Raw genomic sequence first — 19438 nt, 5'->3', positions numbered from 1 at the left:
GAATGTAAAGATGGAATAAATTTTGATTATACAATAATTTATGCCGAATGTGATGTGTTTTTATGACTTATCAAAACTGTCGACGCAGCGCGGATACTAATTTGGTAAACAGAAAAGATTCGGGAAAAATATCTTTATAGCCAGAAGGCATCGACCGCTAATTGTGTCTTGACACGTGTGTATAAGATGATATAATACATGTTAGATCTGCAAAACTGTGTACCACACATCGACAAATTATATTACACTCCACATTATTGAAAAATGTGTGTCTATTCTTAGTTCAATGCGTGTTACAATTAATTATTAGTATATAACTTCTAAGAGGAATGGGGACAAGGAAAAAGTGTATCTGTGGTCATTAGCTGTTTGCAATCCGACCACTTACCGGTCCCAATTTTGGTATAGCGTTACTGTGACGTCAATTCGTAATCCGATAATGCTCAATTCCATTCACGATCTGCCGGCGTTTTAGAGGACAGCATAGATCTTGTTTACGCATGCACTTGAGGAGGACGCAAGTAAAGAAATAAACAAATCCATTTAAGTTGTTTCGACAGACGAATAATTGCTTCATATGGTCGTTTGCTTTAACGAGTTATTCGTCCTTAGCGATTTACCTTATCTCTGATTCTCATGTATAATACTTTCTTATCTATAATAATTACTAAACATAATACATGATGACGCGGGTAAGCGCCGCAAGGCCCCTGATGCAACAGTGTACGCATTTTCGGTTGCACCGACGTATTGCCGGTTGTCATCGCGCAGGCGGCAAAACACTGCGATTACGTAAAAACCTGCAACTTAGCTATATCTATTGTTATTCAGACGTTTTTTCGACGAAGCCTCGGTTACGCAAGTCAAACGGATCCGGTTTTCGATACGACCCGCTTAATTCTATAGGTTCAAGCAAATGAGTAAACATTACGCAAGCGAACCCGGGACCGGCTTCAATTTTCCTCGATCGCAACTGCGATATGTTACTTATACCCCGATCGTAAACTCGCGGTTGTCATTGTAATTGTATTTATATTTACCGATCAGAAGTGATCCGTATGGAGGGGAAGAAGGAAATAATACTCGACCCACAATCGTTCCTTGTCAGAACTTCGAGGTCTTGACATTGAATATTAATTGTCCTAGTATATAAAAATAGCGATACCGATCACAGATTATCCTTCGACATTTCTATTCATTGAATGCTATTTGTGCATAAAATAATACGAAGTATCAGTTCTGATTTATATTTTTTTATTACGTTTTTATTCCGTTCAGATACGCTAATTTCAAGTGCATTTTAACGACTTCAACCGGTAGCTGAAAACGAATGGAATTAGTTTTGGATTAGCGACGAGGCGAAAAGAACAAGGAGTGCAGCAGCAGTTGTTTACTGGAAATCAATCGATTATTTATTTAAATACAATATATAAGTATAATAATTAATAAAATAACCGTATACACAAAACAGGTATATATCTACATCTGTAAAAACACAACTATCTAAACATCAGGCATCGCCACTGCACGACGATATCATCTTGGAACATGTTAACTTCAACGAATATTAATCGAAGCGTAAAAGCATTACAGGCAAAATGTTGGCTGTACGGCAGATCGAAATGAGCATTTTTTCAAAATTCTATTTCAATTACAGAATTCGGCCAATCTAACAAAGCAGTTCGAACGACGAACGATATACGATGGCAGTGTAGTTATTGTATTGTCTATATATCCAGCGTGAAGTGGTAAGTTATTAAGATCTACAAGTCCTTCGGCTAATGATAAAGAGGCTCTGTGCTATAAGTATGCGAATAATTGGAGGCATCGTCATTATTATGTATATATGTATATTATTCCGGCTCCCAAAATTGACATTCAACATGCATTAATCATATAATCATTCGGTGAATTTTGTTACGCGTGTGTCAAGGTTTTAGAGTGTCTCTGTATAGCTTAAATTCTCCAGGAAATAAATTAAGCAGTGAAAATTGAAATAATAAATGTATTGTTACGACTATCATACATCAGTGCAGTGGCGTACCTTGCGGAACTTTGTCAATTTTCGTATTAATTTTTGCCTCTTTTTTTCCACTTCTCCTTTATCCTGCGAACAAGGCCGTTAACGTTCGATTTTTATACGCAAACAAACGGAGATCTGTAATAATTTATTTCTCCGAGACTTGTCTATGCAAAAATATACAACATACGTGTCTTCTTTCGTAATCTATAAACGTAGATTTTTATTTTATTAATTCTGTTTTTTTTTTTTTTTTTCTTCTTTCTCTTTTTGTACGATTCTCACTAGGAAAATGCCAATACTTCAACGGTAACTTGTCACACGTTCAAGTTACACGCCAAGAAGGGCGTTTTATTTCTTAATTTTATACAAACTTCGATCCGTAATATTTTTTTTCTTTTTCGTTTCTTATGTATTACTTTTTGTTTGTTTGTTTTTTTCTTTCTTATTTTTTTTCTCTCGTTTTTATTTCAAAAATCTACTTACAGAAGGCACGCTGCCCAACTATCACGTCAGCGTTTTTACGGATGAAAGAAAAAAAATACATCGCAAAGCCTCGAAACGCTGTTTTTTTTTTTTTTTTTTTTACGGTTTGTACATTACATTTGTATATAAGTATATCTATTTATGTATACAAGGAACAACAACGATTTCAGGAGTAACAAAATTTCATGCGTTTTTTTTTTTCCTCGGAATAATCTGGCTTTTCTGTCATATGTTACGCGTATGCGACGTGATTTTTTTTCTTGTTATTGTTTGTTTGTTTGTTTTTTTTTTCAATTTTCGTTATGGAGGCGAAATTGTACATCTTTTCTCTATCTATATAGTCAAGGCACGAATAAAAAATAATTACGAAATCTCTAAGCTAATACTCGTTCAATTAGTAAATAGCTATTTCTCTATTATGATTATTACTTTCTTTTACTTTTCTTATTTCTTCAGATCGAACGTTGTTTTTTGTTTTTTTTTTTTTTGTTTTTTTGTTTTTTTTTTCTTATACCAAAGTTTAAAGCAAGTTTTTGGATGTATGAATTTTACCTCTCGTTTAGTTTTCTGCGCAATTGTAATAATATTTTGCATCTTATCGCGAAAATGTTTTCCAGCTTCAGAATATGGGATGTAGATATAAACAATTTAACTAAACAATACTACAATGATACACGTGTTTGAATACCGAAGAGATTGTGTAAAACGATGTAAGAATGATAGTAGGGGGAAAAAAAATGCAGAAAAAAATTTCATACACGGAGGACATCCTCGGCAAACGACGCGACATATTATAATAATAATTAATACTTTTTCTATGCTGTGTATAGATGTAATCTACGATAATCATGTCCCGTGCACGAGTTTCGATCGTCGCTGTCCTAATTTTCGTTATAGGAAAACAAAAGAAAAAAAAAGACAGCGAACTTCCGAAACTGATGATGATATAGCTATGAATTAATAATCTAATTAAATATTCAAACGTTCTATGTCCTATCGACTTATGAAAAAAAAAATATATATATGTGTGTGTGTGTGTGTATTCATATATATATTTATATCTAAACCTAATATACAGTGCTAATCTAGAAGCAAATATAGTCTTTTCGGCTAACGAAATTCCCCTGCGGATACGAAAAAAAAAAACGCTGCAGAAGGTGTGCTCGTTGTTATATGTTAATACCGAAAATATTTATACTCTTACGAAAGTTCGACCAATCGAAGGTTGTTAGGTACCATCGTGTGATATAATTTTGTAAAATATCTACAGACGTCGCCAAGTCGTCGGTCAGGGAATTCGTTAGCGTTACTCTCTAGTTTCAAGTTCGATTCCTTCGCGTGAGTTCGTCAATAGATTGTCGCGTTGACATTAATATTCGTACTTGTTTTATTTTTGGCCATATTTCAAAAATAAATAAGGTGAATGTAAAATATTAACGAGTTATCACGCGATAAAATGCAAACGGGGAAACCATAGCATAGACAGAAAGGTATATTTTTACGTGTGTAAAAAGAATGAACTTAAATGAATTTGCCACAGGGTTGTGGAACAGCTCCCGCTCCGCCCTGCAGCCAATCACAGAGGGGCCTTAGGGTTTGCCTTGACGCGCTGAGCCCTTTTTCGTGCCAAGTTCAGGGTCCCCCGATAGTTTAATACGAGCATAAAATCGGTAGAAAGTGATACCGGGTGGCCGCGAACGAGTCATGAGAAAAATTGCCCAGGTAGTAAGCTAACTAAAACTTAGCTACTACAATTTCATGTCTACGCTTCGTACAAGGCAAGATCGCTTCTAGTCTAAAAGAAAATGTATATACTTATACACTTACAAATATGCGCACGCATACGCATATATGTATACAATGTCAAGATGCATCATTCATTCGCGTATATGTATAAGAGCACGTATATATATGTACAAAAAGAGAACAATTATATATAAGGCCCCGAACGGCGGCGCCATGAATTTTTATACGTTACTTTTTATTTTCATTTGCTTTCATTAATCATCGGTCTGAGATTCCGGTCAATTTCTATGGAATATATATATATATATATATATATATTATATACTTTACGTGAATCTTTTCTTCGCAGATAATTTTTTTTTTTTTTTTTTCTCTCTCTCTCCCTTTCTCTGTCTATTCAAAGTACATCATTTCTGTATATACCTAATATAATATAGTATATAATATATCTCTTTTGAATATATCATCTATTACCAAGGAAAAACCACGGACGTATACGTTTCTGTAATATTGTCTTGTTTTCTTTGTATATTTTTTGTTTTTTCTTTCTTCAATGAATAACCGAATATTTATTTCATTGTGATGAAATTTTTTTTGGAAAAAAGCAAAAATAAAGATAAACTACGTATCAAAATTCGCAAATCTATCTTTAATCTCTTTCTGTTGATCTTTTTTTTTTTTAAGTATTTGACTTGAGACCCTCACATCTGAATTTTTTACCAGCGGTAGCTGTTATTTATTTTTTTTTTTTTTACCGTATATTTCTCCACTGACTTATTTTTCTCTTCGGGAAGAATTTGCAAAGGCTAAAGGTCTTGATTTTTTTTTTTTTTCTCTTATTGTCCTCCTTCTATCCTCTAATCCGTGTATCATACTTGCATGCACGTATCGTTGCTTTGCGTCATTGCAACTATTGTTTAACGACTGTTTTATCAATTCTGCTTCCGTTTGCCTCAGCAAACATCAATCGTAAAAAGATTCACGTGTATCTTCGCGCTCTATGTCTTACTATCTCTCTCTCTCTCTCTCCCTCTCTTTCTTTCTCTCTTTCCCTCTTTCTCGTATGCAATTTTTCGTGTACGCAACAAAAAATATAAGTATATGTATACTCTCTCTCTCTCTCTCTCTCTCTATATATATATATATAGTATATAAGAATCACGTGGTTTTAATAAGCTAGCATGCAAAGTGAAAAAAAAAGCGCACTGTATAGTGAAAATAGGAATCCAAATTGTTTATAAAGAAAATAATAATACTCTCGAGGCAAAAAACTGTACTCCATAAAAACGTATAAAAAAGCAAAATGAAACAAAAATAATACGTTTCTAGTATTCTAATGATTAGCGACAGGTGGAGCTTGGTGTGTTGTATACTTTTCGCTTCTTGGTACAATGATGTTTTATGCGTGTGTGCGTATGTGTGCAGAGATGGGTGGTTAAACGACAAAGAGAGAGAATTGATGCGCTTGTGTTTTTAGTCCGTCTTCGTATTTCATTTATTAAGCAATACCCGGGCACCGCGATGCCGTTCCATATTAGATACAGACGCCGCTTGACCAATTAATCCGTGGAGTGCAGGGATCGGCCCGCGGCACCGCAATTTAATATTCTCGAGGTAAGTTTGTCGAGAAAAGAAAAAACCGAATCAATTAATCCTGAGCTCTACCTCGAAGCGACCTTGATAACCGATGTAAAAATCAGCTAGTTTCCATTACCCTTTTACCTATTTAGCATTTACTATGTCTTTTACACTGACGTATGTACCGGTAACAAAACCAAGCACACCAAAGGCAATGATAGCGATGTTCTTCCATAACCGCCATTTGAATCTTCCAAGCCCGTTATCGGCCTCCCATACAGTGACCAGTTCGATTACGGATGGAAACATGAGACCGAGGGTTGACAAGCATACGGCACCGACTAGGGATATGAAGGGTCCCAAATTTGGTATCAATATGGCGACGACTACGGTGAAAATAACTAGGGAAATTCGCAGGCAGTATTCTGCGGTCAATTTCCTAGCTCCGAAACGGTGCTTGATATTTTTCCATATTATCTCAACGGGCACGTAAAACTGAAGACCGTAGGTGAAGAATATCGCAATAGCGATCATGATCTTCACAGAATCGGCGAGAATCGTGTCCGGCAGGTTTAGCGTTACTGTGGCTGCGGTTTCTGATCCGAAGGCACGATAACCGAAGAAACCGACGACTGCGTAGAGCAGAACAACGAAGAACATCCCGATGTTCAATACGCCCGGACATCCGATGAAGTGGTTAGGGGTTTTCATGTTGTTCTCAAGGGGCATAACCTGGAATGGAAGAAACATTTTATTTAGATATATTTTTTATTTCTGATTGATTGAAATATACATTATTTTTAATTCTTTTTCTTATCAATTTATTATTACATAAATGCGTTTATACTTACAACACCGATGCCTTCCAATGCGAAAATAGCAGTACCGAAGAACATGGGTAGTTCGCCCCAAGGTGCGAATAACGGGAGATCACCAACTGGCTCAGGGGCTTTGAATATGTAATAAAACGTAATTGCCAAACCAGAGGCGATTAGAATATTGGCCAGCATGGAGAACGGTGCTAACCATTTCAAGTTCCTGATAAGGGAGAAGACTATCAGTAGCGGCAAAAGGGCTGCTATGTATAGCCTTATATCAGACGGATCATTTGGTGCTCTACCCATTTGGACGTCCATGACCTTTCGAACGTTTTCACCAATAAACACTAGGTACACGCAACAACATCCGATCAGGTCTATAACCAAAAACGTGTTGATCGTCGCTCTGTAACAAACAGAAACCGTAAAAATGATTAGAATATATTCGCCATCAACGTAACATGCACGTAAACATGCATGTGTCATACATATAGTATGATATAATGCAATTGTAAACAGTAGGCGTTGCACACTTGGCCGCAGTGATTTTGATGAGACGGCTCATTTTACGTTGGCAATGCCGAATCAACTCGCAGCGCCACCGCCGGTCGGCCGGGAAACAAGCTTAATTTTTGTAATCGTAACATAACATTACCACCGCGCCCAAGTGTACCTATAGGAATTGTGCGGATGTAAACCATTCTTACGAATTCCATGGCCAATAATGAAATTCACTCAACTTCGGTGTGGCCGACTATACAAAACCAAACTTTGCCGGGACGATTATAATCCAAATTACTCTACGAACCCCGATGATAAAACAGTCGACTCCTGTGCATAAGTATAGAAGATGATTGTTTTATCATCGGGGTCCGTGGAGTTACTTGGATTATAATCGTCCTGCCAAAGTTAGGTCTTATACCTATAATCAGCCTCTCCAAAGTTGAGCGAATTTTATCAGGGGCCACCGAATTGAGCCTATGGATCAAATAACGACTTATATCGACTTGAGTTTTCACAGGAAAAGGGGAAGTAAGGATTCAACTGTCGGTAATTCAACGGGGTGCGCGCACCGCTTGTGTGGGTCACTGCAGCATTAAATGTTGACGGAAACATCCAGAATTCACAGGGTACATATGTAAGATCACACACTTTTTGACCCATAGGCTCAATTGTAAACAGCAATATCTGAATTTGCTTGTCAAGACTTCGACCAAGCGACGCAGCAATGTTACGCGTATTCTGCAATACAGCTTGAATCGATCCAACGTGGACGACAGTAATGATCCTAGGGTAAAATTGAAAACTGGATGATAAGTTAAAACTCACTTGGCAAGTCTCGCGTATTTTTGAACGGGTTCAGGTCCGGCGAAGAACGCGGCTTCGGCAACTTCGGCAAAGCCGAGACTCGGTGTTTGAGTCCGCCTGCAAAGAGCGTGGGCACATTTAACCAGAATGTGAACACAGTAGGTACAGATGGCGCCGATAAAGAAGACTGCGACAAGACCAAAGCCGAGACCGGCGTGTTTGAAAGCCATGGGCATCGAAAGGATCCCCGTGCCCAAGCTACCCTTGAGCAGATGGATGAGGGTGTCCATGTCGGAAGTTGGGTGAGCCAGCTTCCGGTGCTCGAACGGATCGTAGAGGGCCGCCTCCTCGTCGTCGGGACGCTCGACGAGAGGGAGGGTCGACCCGTTGCTGACGGTGATTGGAACGTCATTTTTCTCACATTTGTATCTGTAAAACCATTCGAGTAAGAATGCGCTCTTTCCATTTTTTCTTCTATCGTAATTCTTTTATATCTCTTATGATGTATACATACGCATTTAAACACGGGCTTTTTTCATACTCGTATCACTGTCTGTTTGTTTTTATTAATGCAGGCCGTATATAATATTTCTTTTCTACTTATTGCTCTGTCACTTTCTACGCTGAATGACATCAAAATAAATATAAAATGGGTACCTATGTGTTGCATAATTGTGTGAATTTGATGTATCGTGATATTGATTTGTGTTACGAGTGGTAAAATTATGTGGTGATGTTGCGGGTTCGATATGTTTTGTTGTTTTCTTTTTTTTTTTTTAGTTTTACTGTGCATAAGCAAACAAAGAATGCATGAGGAAATTTTATAATGCAACCCTTCTCGACGGGACAAAATAATATTATTATATACTATACGTAAATTATAAGGTATATAACGTATAGGTATAACAATTAGTGTTAGTGGACATCGATGATTTCAGCGACATGTTAATCCGGGATGTTATTATTTTATCAATCATCATTAGTTTCCAACAAAAATATGCTATCTGTAAATTGACGATAAAAAAGTAATGCGAGAAATTAAAAACAATCTCAAGCGGCAAAAAATATATGTATGTATGTGTGATGCTAAAATTTCAGACTACAAAGGCGAAGGAAACCTAAGACGTTACGTATTAGGTGTTTGATAATTTAATTTTATAATCAACGGGGAAACTCGAGACGCGTGTGAAAGTGTTGTTATTGTTATATGTGTAAGTTAAGGATAAGTTTTATAGATTACGGTCAGGGTGTAAGCCTGTATTACACAGCCCACTTAAGTGTACTTTTCTTTTCTCCTTCATACGCGAAAGCCATTAAATTCAATTTAGCATGAACGAATAATGCATGTTGCAAAATGATAACGAACAAGAGGCAATATTGCAGGCAATGTGGTACAACAGGCAAAATTATTACATTGTATGATATTGAAATGTATTCGAAAAGCAATAAATTACAAATAATATCAATAATAACAATAATAATGATGACGTTAGTTTTGTTTACAATGAATAAAAAAAAAAAAAAAAATTAAAAACTATCGGGTAAGAAAATGAACCTCGTGCAATGTTACAGATGTTAAGTATATGTATGTAGTAACAATAGTTACTTACAGTTCAATGTATATAACATAGAATCTATACGTGTATTGTACATTGTGAATTATATCGTGTAATTTATCCCTTACGTATAATTGTGTTAATATTTATATAGTGTATGCATACAATATGTAATTATGTACAAACTATCGCGGTTGCATCGAGCCGTGTAATACTGCAGGCATACCTATTGAACGTAAATAAGTATATAGTAATAATAATAATAATAACAATAATAACAACAACAACAACAACAATATGAAAAGTGTACATAGTACAGTAGATATATAGGGTCAGTTCTGCGTACAGATTCCGATACCGACATATTATCGACATTACTGACCGCTTCACAGGTCAGACACGAACCATTTTTTCGGATGAGGGTGATCCCCACTCTGATCGACTTTATCGATCATCGGAAAAATATCTTCCGCTTTGCGCTCTACGTTACCATCGTATCGATTATCGGGAAAAAATAGTTTGTATCCGAACTGTTAAGCGACTAAAAATGTCGGTAAGGTGTCGGTATCGGGATCTGTACACAGAACCGACCCTATATAATTACTTAATACACAGAGGAGGGCTTGCCCTACAAATATTTAAATAAACAGAATTATTGTTGTTATCCAATACGCCTTATTCACTACAGGTATGATTGAATATATAACTTGCGTGCAGAAAATCTCAACAAGTTGTACGTGTTGTTGTTCAATTTATATATATTGAGATTATAAAATTCCTCAATAAACATTCGTGCGCGTTCACCGATGCCCAATGTATTGTGTGTGTGTGTGTGTGTGTGTATTTAAAGTATACAAAATGTGTTTTCCTGTATTTATTTATGCATTTCTTTGATTTTCTTCGATTGGGATTTGTTTTTTCAATTTTCTATTTTCGTCTTTCAAAATTACTGAAAATTTATTGTTTACATGTATACTACATTGCAAAGAGTGCAACAGTTTCACATGTATATATATACATATATATTGTTGCAACGTGATTGGGTTTGCAACGATCGCGTTTGTAAAACATGTTTTGTTGACATTTTTTCACCTTACAGATAAAACAAAAGAAGAAAAGGAAAAAACTTCGTATACATCGGTTGCTCTTTTTTTCCGCTTGTTATGAAAATCTGCTGGTTAATTTAACGTTTCGCACATCGAATGCAGCCAAGCAAATAATTTGCAAAAATGCAGGTATTTTGACTCGCGACACGATCGGTGCAAATTCGCTATCGTACGCTCGTCGGTGACAAACTAAAAATCTCCGTATTCGCGCCAGTCCGTAATTGATTGAATGGAAAGAAAAATAAAAATAAAAATTTGAAATGTCATACCGAAATTACAGAATTTACAGAAAAGAGAAATTGTTTATAATATCGAGTTGAAAGATTATTCAGCGATCGTAAAGAAAATATGTAAAGAAAGAAGATTAGAGAGAGAGAAAGAAAAGTGGTATAATTAATAACTTGCCACCGCAAAATATATATATATATATATACTGAAAATTCTGACGACTCCGCATATAATAAACAACAATGATATTAATTATTATAACTTTTACAGTAAGATTCGTTGCTGAACCATATATAATGAAATAAATATTTAAAAAATTTTCACCCCGTTCGTTTTGTTTCATCATCGTCAATCAAACCGATTGCGGTTGCTTTCGTTAATTTCCGGACTCTTCGTCCCCGTAACAAAAATGCATGGCAGGATATAAAATGTTAAATTTATAGATCGTAAAGTTAGGTAGGTTGTGTAGGTACCCGTTGGTGCGGTAGGTAGTTTCTCTCCTTAGGTGTGGAGCTTTCTTTCAAGAAAGCTCTTGAAAGAGTTCTTGCGTGTCGTTTACGTGCATGTCACAGACAGACGTGCGTATACGTCTGGACACGCGTGTGACGCCTAAAGGCATGGGGTAGCCGCAACCACCGCACTGCATCACCGACGCCCAGCGCCACGACGCAGTACGACGACTAACAAGCCGTTTATCAAAACATTGCGCTTGACAAAAAGAGGGTTATCACAGATTTTAAACATATATATACATATATATATACATAGGTATATATATATACATATATATCACAAATATATATATATACACATACACACATAGACCGGGACAAAATCTTGAAACTTGAAAATCAACCGCGCATGCGCCAAATAATTCAATCTCATGGGTCGGCGAAATCTTCGCGCAACGATATTCTTGTCCACGATGCAGGCGTGCCAACCTAAGCAAAATGTGTACGTTTGAATTTTCAGAGAGCGTAAGCGTTAAATTTCGACCGTTCTTCGAAGAATCGACTCTTCCGCCCGATAAAAAATGCTTCCCAAACCTTTCCGAGTAGCCGCCTCGATTATTTGAGATTCTAACCTCGAAAATTCGAATCAACTACACCGCCGCCAGAAACGGTTCGACAGCTGAAAACCCGGGATGGCAAACCTGCGCGAACAGCCGATAAAACTCGCGCACGCGCAGTTGATTTTCAACTTTCAAGAGATTGTGCCGTTATATGCATATATCTAGGACAATTATCATATGATTAATGCAATATTCAATTACGCTCGATCCACATCGTGATCTATGTTCATATAATATATGTATATTTATTAATATAGAAATGTCGTATTTAACATATGCAATAACAAAAATTTGATAAGAGAGAGGAAAAAAAAAGCCGAAAAAGAAATTGAAAAAAAAAAGAAACGAAAATCGAATAATTCAGACATCAAAAACAACATTTGACTCTACTCTTTTCAACAAAAAATTTATTTTATGCGCTTACTTTTTGTCATTTTTTTTTTCTTTTTTTTTCACTGGACATTTAAACGTTCGTTTGATTTTGATATTTGTCTTTTATCACAGCTCGGTATGTTTCGTTCCGATTGTTCGTATATGTATAATTTGGATACGAGAAGATATAATTGCGAGAAAGATAGGGCGAGTAACAATATTTGTGCGGCACTTGGACGCGCGGTTTCGGGTTCTAATATCTCAGAGTGCACTTCACACAGCCTGAATCTATACATATACCGGACTCTATTCGCATGTCTGGAATCATATAAATGCACATATTATACAGTAAAGACAAGATGTTTATATCGATTATAGTTGGAAATTTCAACAATTGGAGAAAGATAATGTAAAAAAAAAAAAAAAAAATATATATAAAAATTGACATTAAAAAAAAAAAAAAACCAATAACAAAGATAATAAAATAGTAGTATAGAAAATATGTAGATAATTTCGTTCGCATACTGCATGATATTTATACATGTATATATACACGTAAATAAATACACATATAAAATAATTTTACTGCAGATTATACAGTACGGTGTGTGTTTTCAACGAATCAATCAACGCATTTTGTTGTTTTTCTTTTACGTGTTTCCGGTCGCATAAATTCGCCTCAAAAAATAAATATTTCAAATTGAATTAAATCAATATGAATAAGCAATTAACCCGAAATAACGGAAATCCATATACATGTACCATTACATGTAATCTCATCGGAACGTTCGTAAATCTCAACCGACGATAACATTTATACATACATAATTTATTATACATATAATAAATTTATCGTGTACAACCGGTATTATAGTATATATCTGAAAATTCCTGTCTATTCTTTGTATAACAAGTGTGCGAGTGTGTGTGAGTGGATTGATTTTCAGAGTATAATTCTCAATTAAATTTTTTCGAAACTGAATTAATTATATTATGTACGTGTGGTACACATTAACGAAGGATGTGTGATACCTAATATATAATACCTAATTAAACGTAACAATGACCATAACAATTATTACTATCACTATAATTGTTGTTCTTGTTGTTTTTGTTTTTTAACGTTGTGTGAATCGATGTACGTATAAGTATATTTAATAAATTGTATAATATTTTGTTAATAAATATGTATAGGCATGGGAATGATTGGCGGACAACGATATGTTGTTATATGTAAAATAACGTACAATGACGGACACGGGGAAAAATAAAAAGGAAACAAAACGGATAGAAAAAAAAAAAAAAATATGTCAAAAACAAAACGAGAAGACCGTCATTATTGCCAAAGCATGTGTGTGGTGTATTAAGTATTTATATAATCACGTACGTATACGTAGATAATATTCAATGTAATGTAATGGTATGATATTACAATATAGCTGCAGCGTTCATGATTATAACGCGAAATAAGCCAATCAAAAAAAAAAAAAAAAGAATTCAGCCTTATACATATGTTACTAATTACATTATAATTGTGCAGATATGATTTGAGGTAGGAAGTTATTTTCTATTTTTTGATTTTTTAATTCATCTACTTGCAACTACGATATATATATATATATATATATATATATATATAAGCTTGTAATTTTTGCGAATAATGAAGAATGTGAAATATGTTGATAGAAATGCGACGGTAAAAAAAAAATAGAAAAATTAAAATTATGAATATTATTAATTCGGCGAATGCATGCGCCCGGAACATACAAAAGGCATAAACGATTCGTCTCGATGATGGTTAAAAGATTAATTGAAAAAGATATTGTCAAAACTGCAAATAACTCGACTCTCCGATCTGAATAAAAATCAACGAAGGAGACAAAACGTTTTCGAGAAAACCTGCATCGAAGGTAATCGAAATATTATTGCCGCTTTTTCCACAATATCAATTCCTTGAACACAACGCCATACATGAATACACACATACGTAAGTATATGTATATAAATATTATAATAAGCCATATAAATCATACAGTATGCGCGATTAGATCGTGTGTAATGATATGAATGAAAAAAAAAATAATAATAATAATAATAATAATGAAGATAACTACGGTGATATAAATGCGTGTATAATAAATATATGAAACAATGATTATGAGTATGTATAATTACGCATTATAATATATCTATGTCTAATATGCAAAGGAATGCGTTCATTTTTCTCGAATGAATTGATTCTAAGCAATCATTTTTTGCGATTAAATAAATAAACAAACGAATGAAAAATTAACCAAACAATGCGACGCGAATGCACAATATGTATGATCCTCTGGGTATGAATTTACGTTTCTTCGATATATTCTCACCAAAATAACGTTTCAGTGATTTGAAAAACTACACAGTGTATATTACTATCGCGTATTTTTATATTAGAAAACATCAGGTACAAAAACATCGGGATTTTGTTTTTTTTTGTAAATTCAACTGTAAGCAAGATGTTATCGCAACAAAAGCTTCTAACGCGACGACTATAATACTAATAATAATAATAACAATACCAATAATAATAATAACAATAACAATAATAACGATAATAACGATAATAATAACAATAACAATAATAATATAACAGAGATGCGGTTGAACGACGTTAGGTGTATAATAAATAACACGTGTAGTCGTATTACACAGAAATAAAGTGGTTACACATTATCGTTTATGAGAGCATATTATAGAAGAGTGAATTGCTCGAATGTATCGAATGATCATATTCGATTGAACTCGATTCAAAATCATCACTCCGATCAACGATATCAACGTGATGTCGGTATATACAAGGTATATTATATGTATGCATGATAGAGATAAAGACGTATCTTCCATATAACGTGTATAATAATAATAATAATAATAATAATAATAATAATAACAACCACAACGTATTATGCGGTATTCCTTTTGCCTTTCTTTTTATGTTTTTTTTTTTTTTTTGTCAATCGTTGCACACAGCCATTTCATTGATCTATTTATAAGAAGGTTAATACTTACTTGACGAGCACCATGTCTGAGAGTTCTGTTTTCACCCCGTGCTTCTTCGGGTCGTATTCAGCGATTATTGGCCGCATTGGCGTTCTCTGTAAAATAAAACAAGAGAAAACAAATATTATATATAAATATATAATTAGCGATTTACAAAACATTCGTTCGCTGGACGTGAAAGAAATTCTTTACACGTTTCTTTTCGCGTCTAATTCGCTAATTGTTGTCGGATTATCGATACCGATATATATGACGGGACAATATCTTGAAAGTTGAAAATCAACCGCGCATGCGCGAGTTTTATCGGCGCAGGCTTGCCATCCCGAGTTTTCAGCTGTCGAACTGTTTCTGGCGGCGATGTAGTTGATACGAATTTTCGAGGTTAGAATCTCAAATAATCGAGGCGGCTACTCGGAAAGGTTTGGGAAGCATTTGTTATCGGGCGGGAGAGTCGATTCTTCGAAGAACGGTCGAAATTTAACGCTTACGCTCTCTGAAAATTCAAACGTACACATTTTGCTTAGGTTGGCACGCCTGCATCGCGGACAAGAATATCGCTGCGGGAAGATTTCGCCGACCAATGAGATTTAATTATTTGGCGCACGCGCGGTTGATTTTCAAGTATCAAGAGATTCTCCCGGTGCGTATGTTTAAAAAACAAAAAAAAAAAAAGAGATTCAAATACCAGCGGCAAATACATGCGTGACTAATGCGGCGTGTTGCGTAATGAAAGCGGACCGAAAAAGTGAAGAGGTGAGGTAAAAAAAAAAAAAAAACTAACGTAGAATAAATATAAACAATTATTAAGGTGCTAAAACCGGTTGTGTTTAACAAATTAGTGTCAATTGCATGAACGACACGAAATACAATTATCTTATATACGTAATATTCGCCGATATTCCTTTTCAAATATACTGTCACTGTTTAATTTTTTTTTTTTCCTACCCGCTCGTTCATGTTTGGTTCGTTTTGTGATTGCGATGAGAAGAGTGGCGAAAAAAAAACCATCGAACATGAAATTCATCACACACACACACACACACAGCCTCGGGCATTTAGCCAAAATAATTATTGATAAAACAGTTCAGTTTTTACAGTATTTCGATTCGTTCGGAAAACTCTAATTTCCAAATATTGGGGAAAAAAATTTTTTAATACAGTTCGAACGGAAGAAAAAACGGTGAATTCAGGCAAAGAATGATAGGAAGGAGGAAAGAAAGAAAGAAAGAAAGAAAGAAAAGAAAATACCGCATTGTTTTGTCGAGTTTGTAGAATTGACATTGCATATTGCACGCATTGCCCGGTGTAGAAAACACGCGTACATTTAGATATACAGAGAAAATATACATACATAAATACACGTGTATTATAGATGTATAAATATATGTGTACGTGTGCATATGTATAGGATATAATTTTAGAACAACGTCTAGCTCGTTGTGTAACAGGAATGTTTGCTCTTGCGACGATCGGTGAGAAACCGCGTATACCGGCATCGCGCGGAAAGTTTGCTTCTCTTGCCAAGTATTATACACAAGACACAGTCAAGTGTAAGAATACAATACACATACATATTACATGTATAAAAACGATACGTGAAAATGCATAACGAATGACAAGCGAATTATTGTAAGTCAAGTACAGAGAAGAACAAGATAAGGAGAGAAAATGAAAATCCACGGATGGAGGAATACGATTGACGGACAAAACCGGCTTCTTCCAACTATAAGAGTACCTATAAAATAACCTACCTACGCTATAATTCGATACACACCCACACACCCACGATATATACATATATATATACATAGGTATAACACCTAGGGTCATGCTTGCAAGCGTTTCACGATCAGCAGCCGCAAGCCTCAAAACATGTGGGCGTATGGATGGATGGATGGATGGACGTACGCGTTCCGTGTGAGAAGCTCGTTTATAGCCGGAGGCCAGCGGAGGAAAGCTTTTTTTTTTTTTTTTTCGAAAAAGCCTCGAGAGATGAAAATTCGAAACGTTATACGTGCGCGATAATAAATACGTGTGACAAATACGCGTACACGTTTACTACGATGCGTGTTACATGTGCCTACATAATACTCATGAATCTAGAAATTGTGATTCAAACCAAAAGTGGAAAACCAAAAAAAAAAAAAAAAGCTCGCACTTGATCCAAACGAAAAGTATCTTTTTTCTACGCCATGTGTAGTCTTTGTTTTTTTTTTTTTTTGTTTTTCAAGCAGGTATATTATCAAGCATATATATTAACCCTGATGTGCGGACGTTCGGTGGATGACTGTGAAGTAGACAGTGAACTCATCTCCACGTCCAACGCACTTCCACCGTTTCCCATTGCGATCTGTCGATATAATTTATATACGCTTGCGCACTAATTTGTTCCTGGTATTTTTTTTTTTTTTTTTTAATAATATTCTTCTTGTTTGTACCACTGTTGTTATTATTATTATTATTATTGTCGTATCACGAGGTTGATATAATTATATATTTCCACAGTTGAATTCTCGTCGTTTCCTTTTTTTTTTTTGTTTTTTTTTTATTCGAATATTTTAAGAAATTGCGATTGTTGTTATAAAACGTTATCGCGTGTCAGTTGACATTAATAATTGTTGGGAAAATTGTGTTGAATCGAACCTCGTCATAGTTTTTCAATATCACAATAATTATTACAAAACTACACTGTTACAACGTTGGATATACACCATCGTGTCACTTGCGTGTACGATTTAATGTAACGCGAGTAAATTGTTTAAATTTTATACGCGTTATATTAAACGATCGTTTAACAAAAAAAATAATTTAAAAAACACATCGCGTTATCGTAGACCCGCGACGCAGAAACGGGTGTAATACGTACAGGTATAGAAATTGTTCCGTAACACGTATACCTGTATGATAGGAACCACAAACGGGACACAAAAAATTTCTACAAACGACCGATAAATCCGTACGGTGATAACGAGAATTAAGAATGAAGTTGACGATTAAATAGATGAATTAGCCGCCCCGTGTCCGCGTTAAAAACTTGTGGAAGAATGAATGATGACCCGCGAATATGTGATGAGAGAGTCTCTCTCGCATCTCGCATATAGTCTTTCGCGTATGGTTACCACCACCACCACCACCACCACCACCACCTCCTTCTTCTTCGTCTTCTTCTTCGCGACGATCGCCGTCACCGTCGGTCGTCGCAACAGCAACAAGCACTACGTCCGTATTACAACACCAACCGACCGGGCGTCGCGCGTCGCGTCTCCGACGTCGACGGAGAGATTTAAGAATAAGAATACGAATGCGAAAGAAGACGCACAAAACGACGATACGCGTGCCAAACTGTCTGAATATTTTGAGACGACCGCCTTATATACGCGTTTGCCCGCCTTGCTATAACGTGGGAAGAACGACGGAACGATGATGCGAACACGCGTCACGCACGTTCGGTGGAAGCGAAGAGAGGAGAGGAGAGGAGAGGAGATGAAATTTAGATGGAGAAAAATCGGTGGTGAAACGATATAGATCGATGGGAATTGGCTCAGGTCAGGGTCATTGTCAATTCCTTGTCATACGAACGGAATTCATCACCGATCATTAATCCATTTTTATACGTTAACGGTTTCGTTTGTTTGTTTTTCTTTTTTTTTTTTTTTTCTCGTTGTATTTCGTTCTTTTTTTGAAAGAACAGCGGGTGGAGGCGGGGTCGGAGGGGGGGGGAGGCATTTGAATCTAGCTACGCTACTGTTCAACCTCTGTATACACAGGTGGTTAGTGGTGGTGGTGGTGGTGGTGGGAGTAGCCAGCGACAAAGAAGAAGTAGAAGGTGGTGCGGAATGGGGCAATAGCTACAGCTAGACGAGTTGTGTGTTTTAACGTCCCCCGCGTAAACAGAACGATACCAGATACCTACAGCTCTAATTGTAAGACTCTCGGCTATGCTCGTAACGACAGAGTTTAGAGGCTTATGGTATTATATGTTTTAATCGTGCTAATTGCGCTTCACGGGAGAAGAAAACCGCGACGTGAGAGAGATAGCAGAGATACATAGATAGATAGATAGATAGATATAAAAGAAATAGATAGGTAGAGAATAGGTAGACAGA

The 19438-nt window shown here is 35.8% G+C and overlaps 1 protein-coding gene and 1 long non-coding RNA gene across 4 annotated transcripts in view; one reads left to right on the top strand and one right to left on the bottom strand.

Moving 5' to 3' along the window:
- Positions 1–998: 998 nt before the first annotated feature.
- On the top strand, positions 999–2183 carry LOC124176207. The gene is made up of 2 exons (XR_006869324.1): positions 999–1117; positions 1279–2183. It is a non-coding gene; the product is annotated as an uncharacterized LOC124176207 (long non-coding RNA).
- Positions 2184–2278: 95 nt separating this feature from the next.
- The window catches only part of LOC124176203 (proton-coupled amino acid transporter-like protein pathetic), a 34931-nt gene continuing 17771 nt past the window's right edge, over positions 2279–19438 (bottom strand). The window contains exons 1-5 of one of the 3 annotated variants that reach the window (XM_046557149.1): positions 17593–17803; positions 15342–15427; positions 7978–8385; positions 6682–7054; positions 2279–6562 (exon numbers count right to left, since the gene is read on the bottom strand). In XM_046557149.1, coding sequence (XP_046413105.1) covers positions 5975–6562; positions 6682–7054; positions 7978–8385; positions 15342–15427; positions 17593–17676 — 1539 coding nt within the window. In that variant the 5' untranslated portion in view covers positions 17677–17803 and the 3' untranslated portion in view covers positions 2279–5974. Of the gene's footprint in view, positions 6563–6681; positions 7055–7977; positions 8386–11319; positions 11555–15341; positions 15428–17592; positions 17804–19438 lie in introns of those variants that run through there. The other 2 variants (XM_046557150.1, XM_046557151.1) reach the window with 2 other exon arrangements.

This window comes from Neodiprion fabricii, chromosome 2 (assembly GCF_021155785.1).
Source record: "Neodiprion fabricii isolate iyNeoFabr1 chromosome 2, iyNeoFabr1.1, whole genome shotgun sequence".
In the NCBI taxonomy this organism is placed as follows: domain Eukaryota; kingdom Metazoa; phylum Arthropoda; class Insecta; order Hymenoptera; family Diprionidae; genus Neodiprion; species Neodiprion fabricii.
This window is presented reverse-complemented; position numbering and strand designations above follow the sequence as displayed.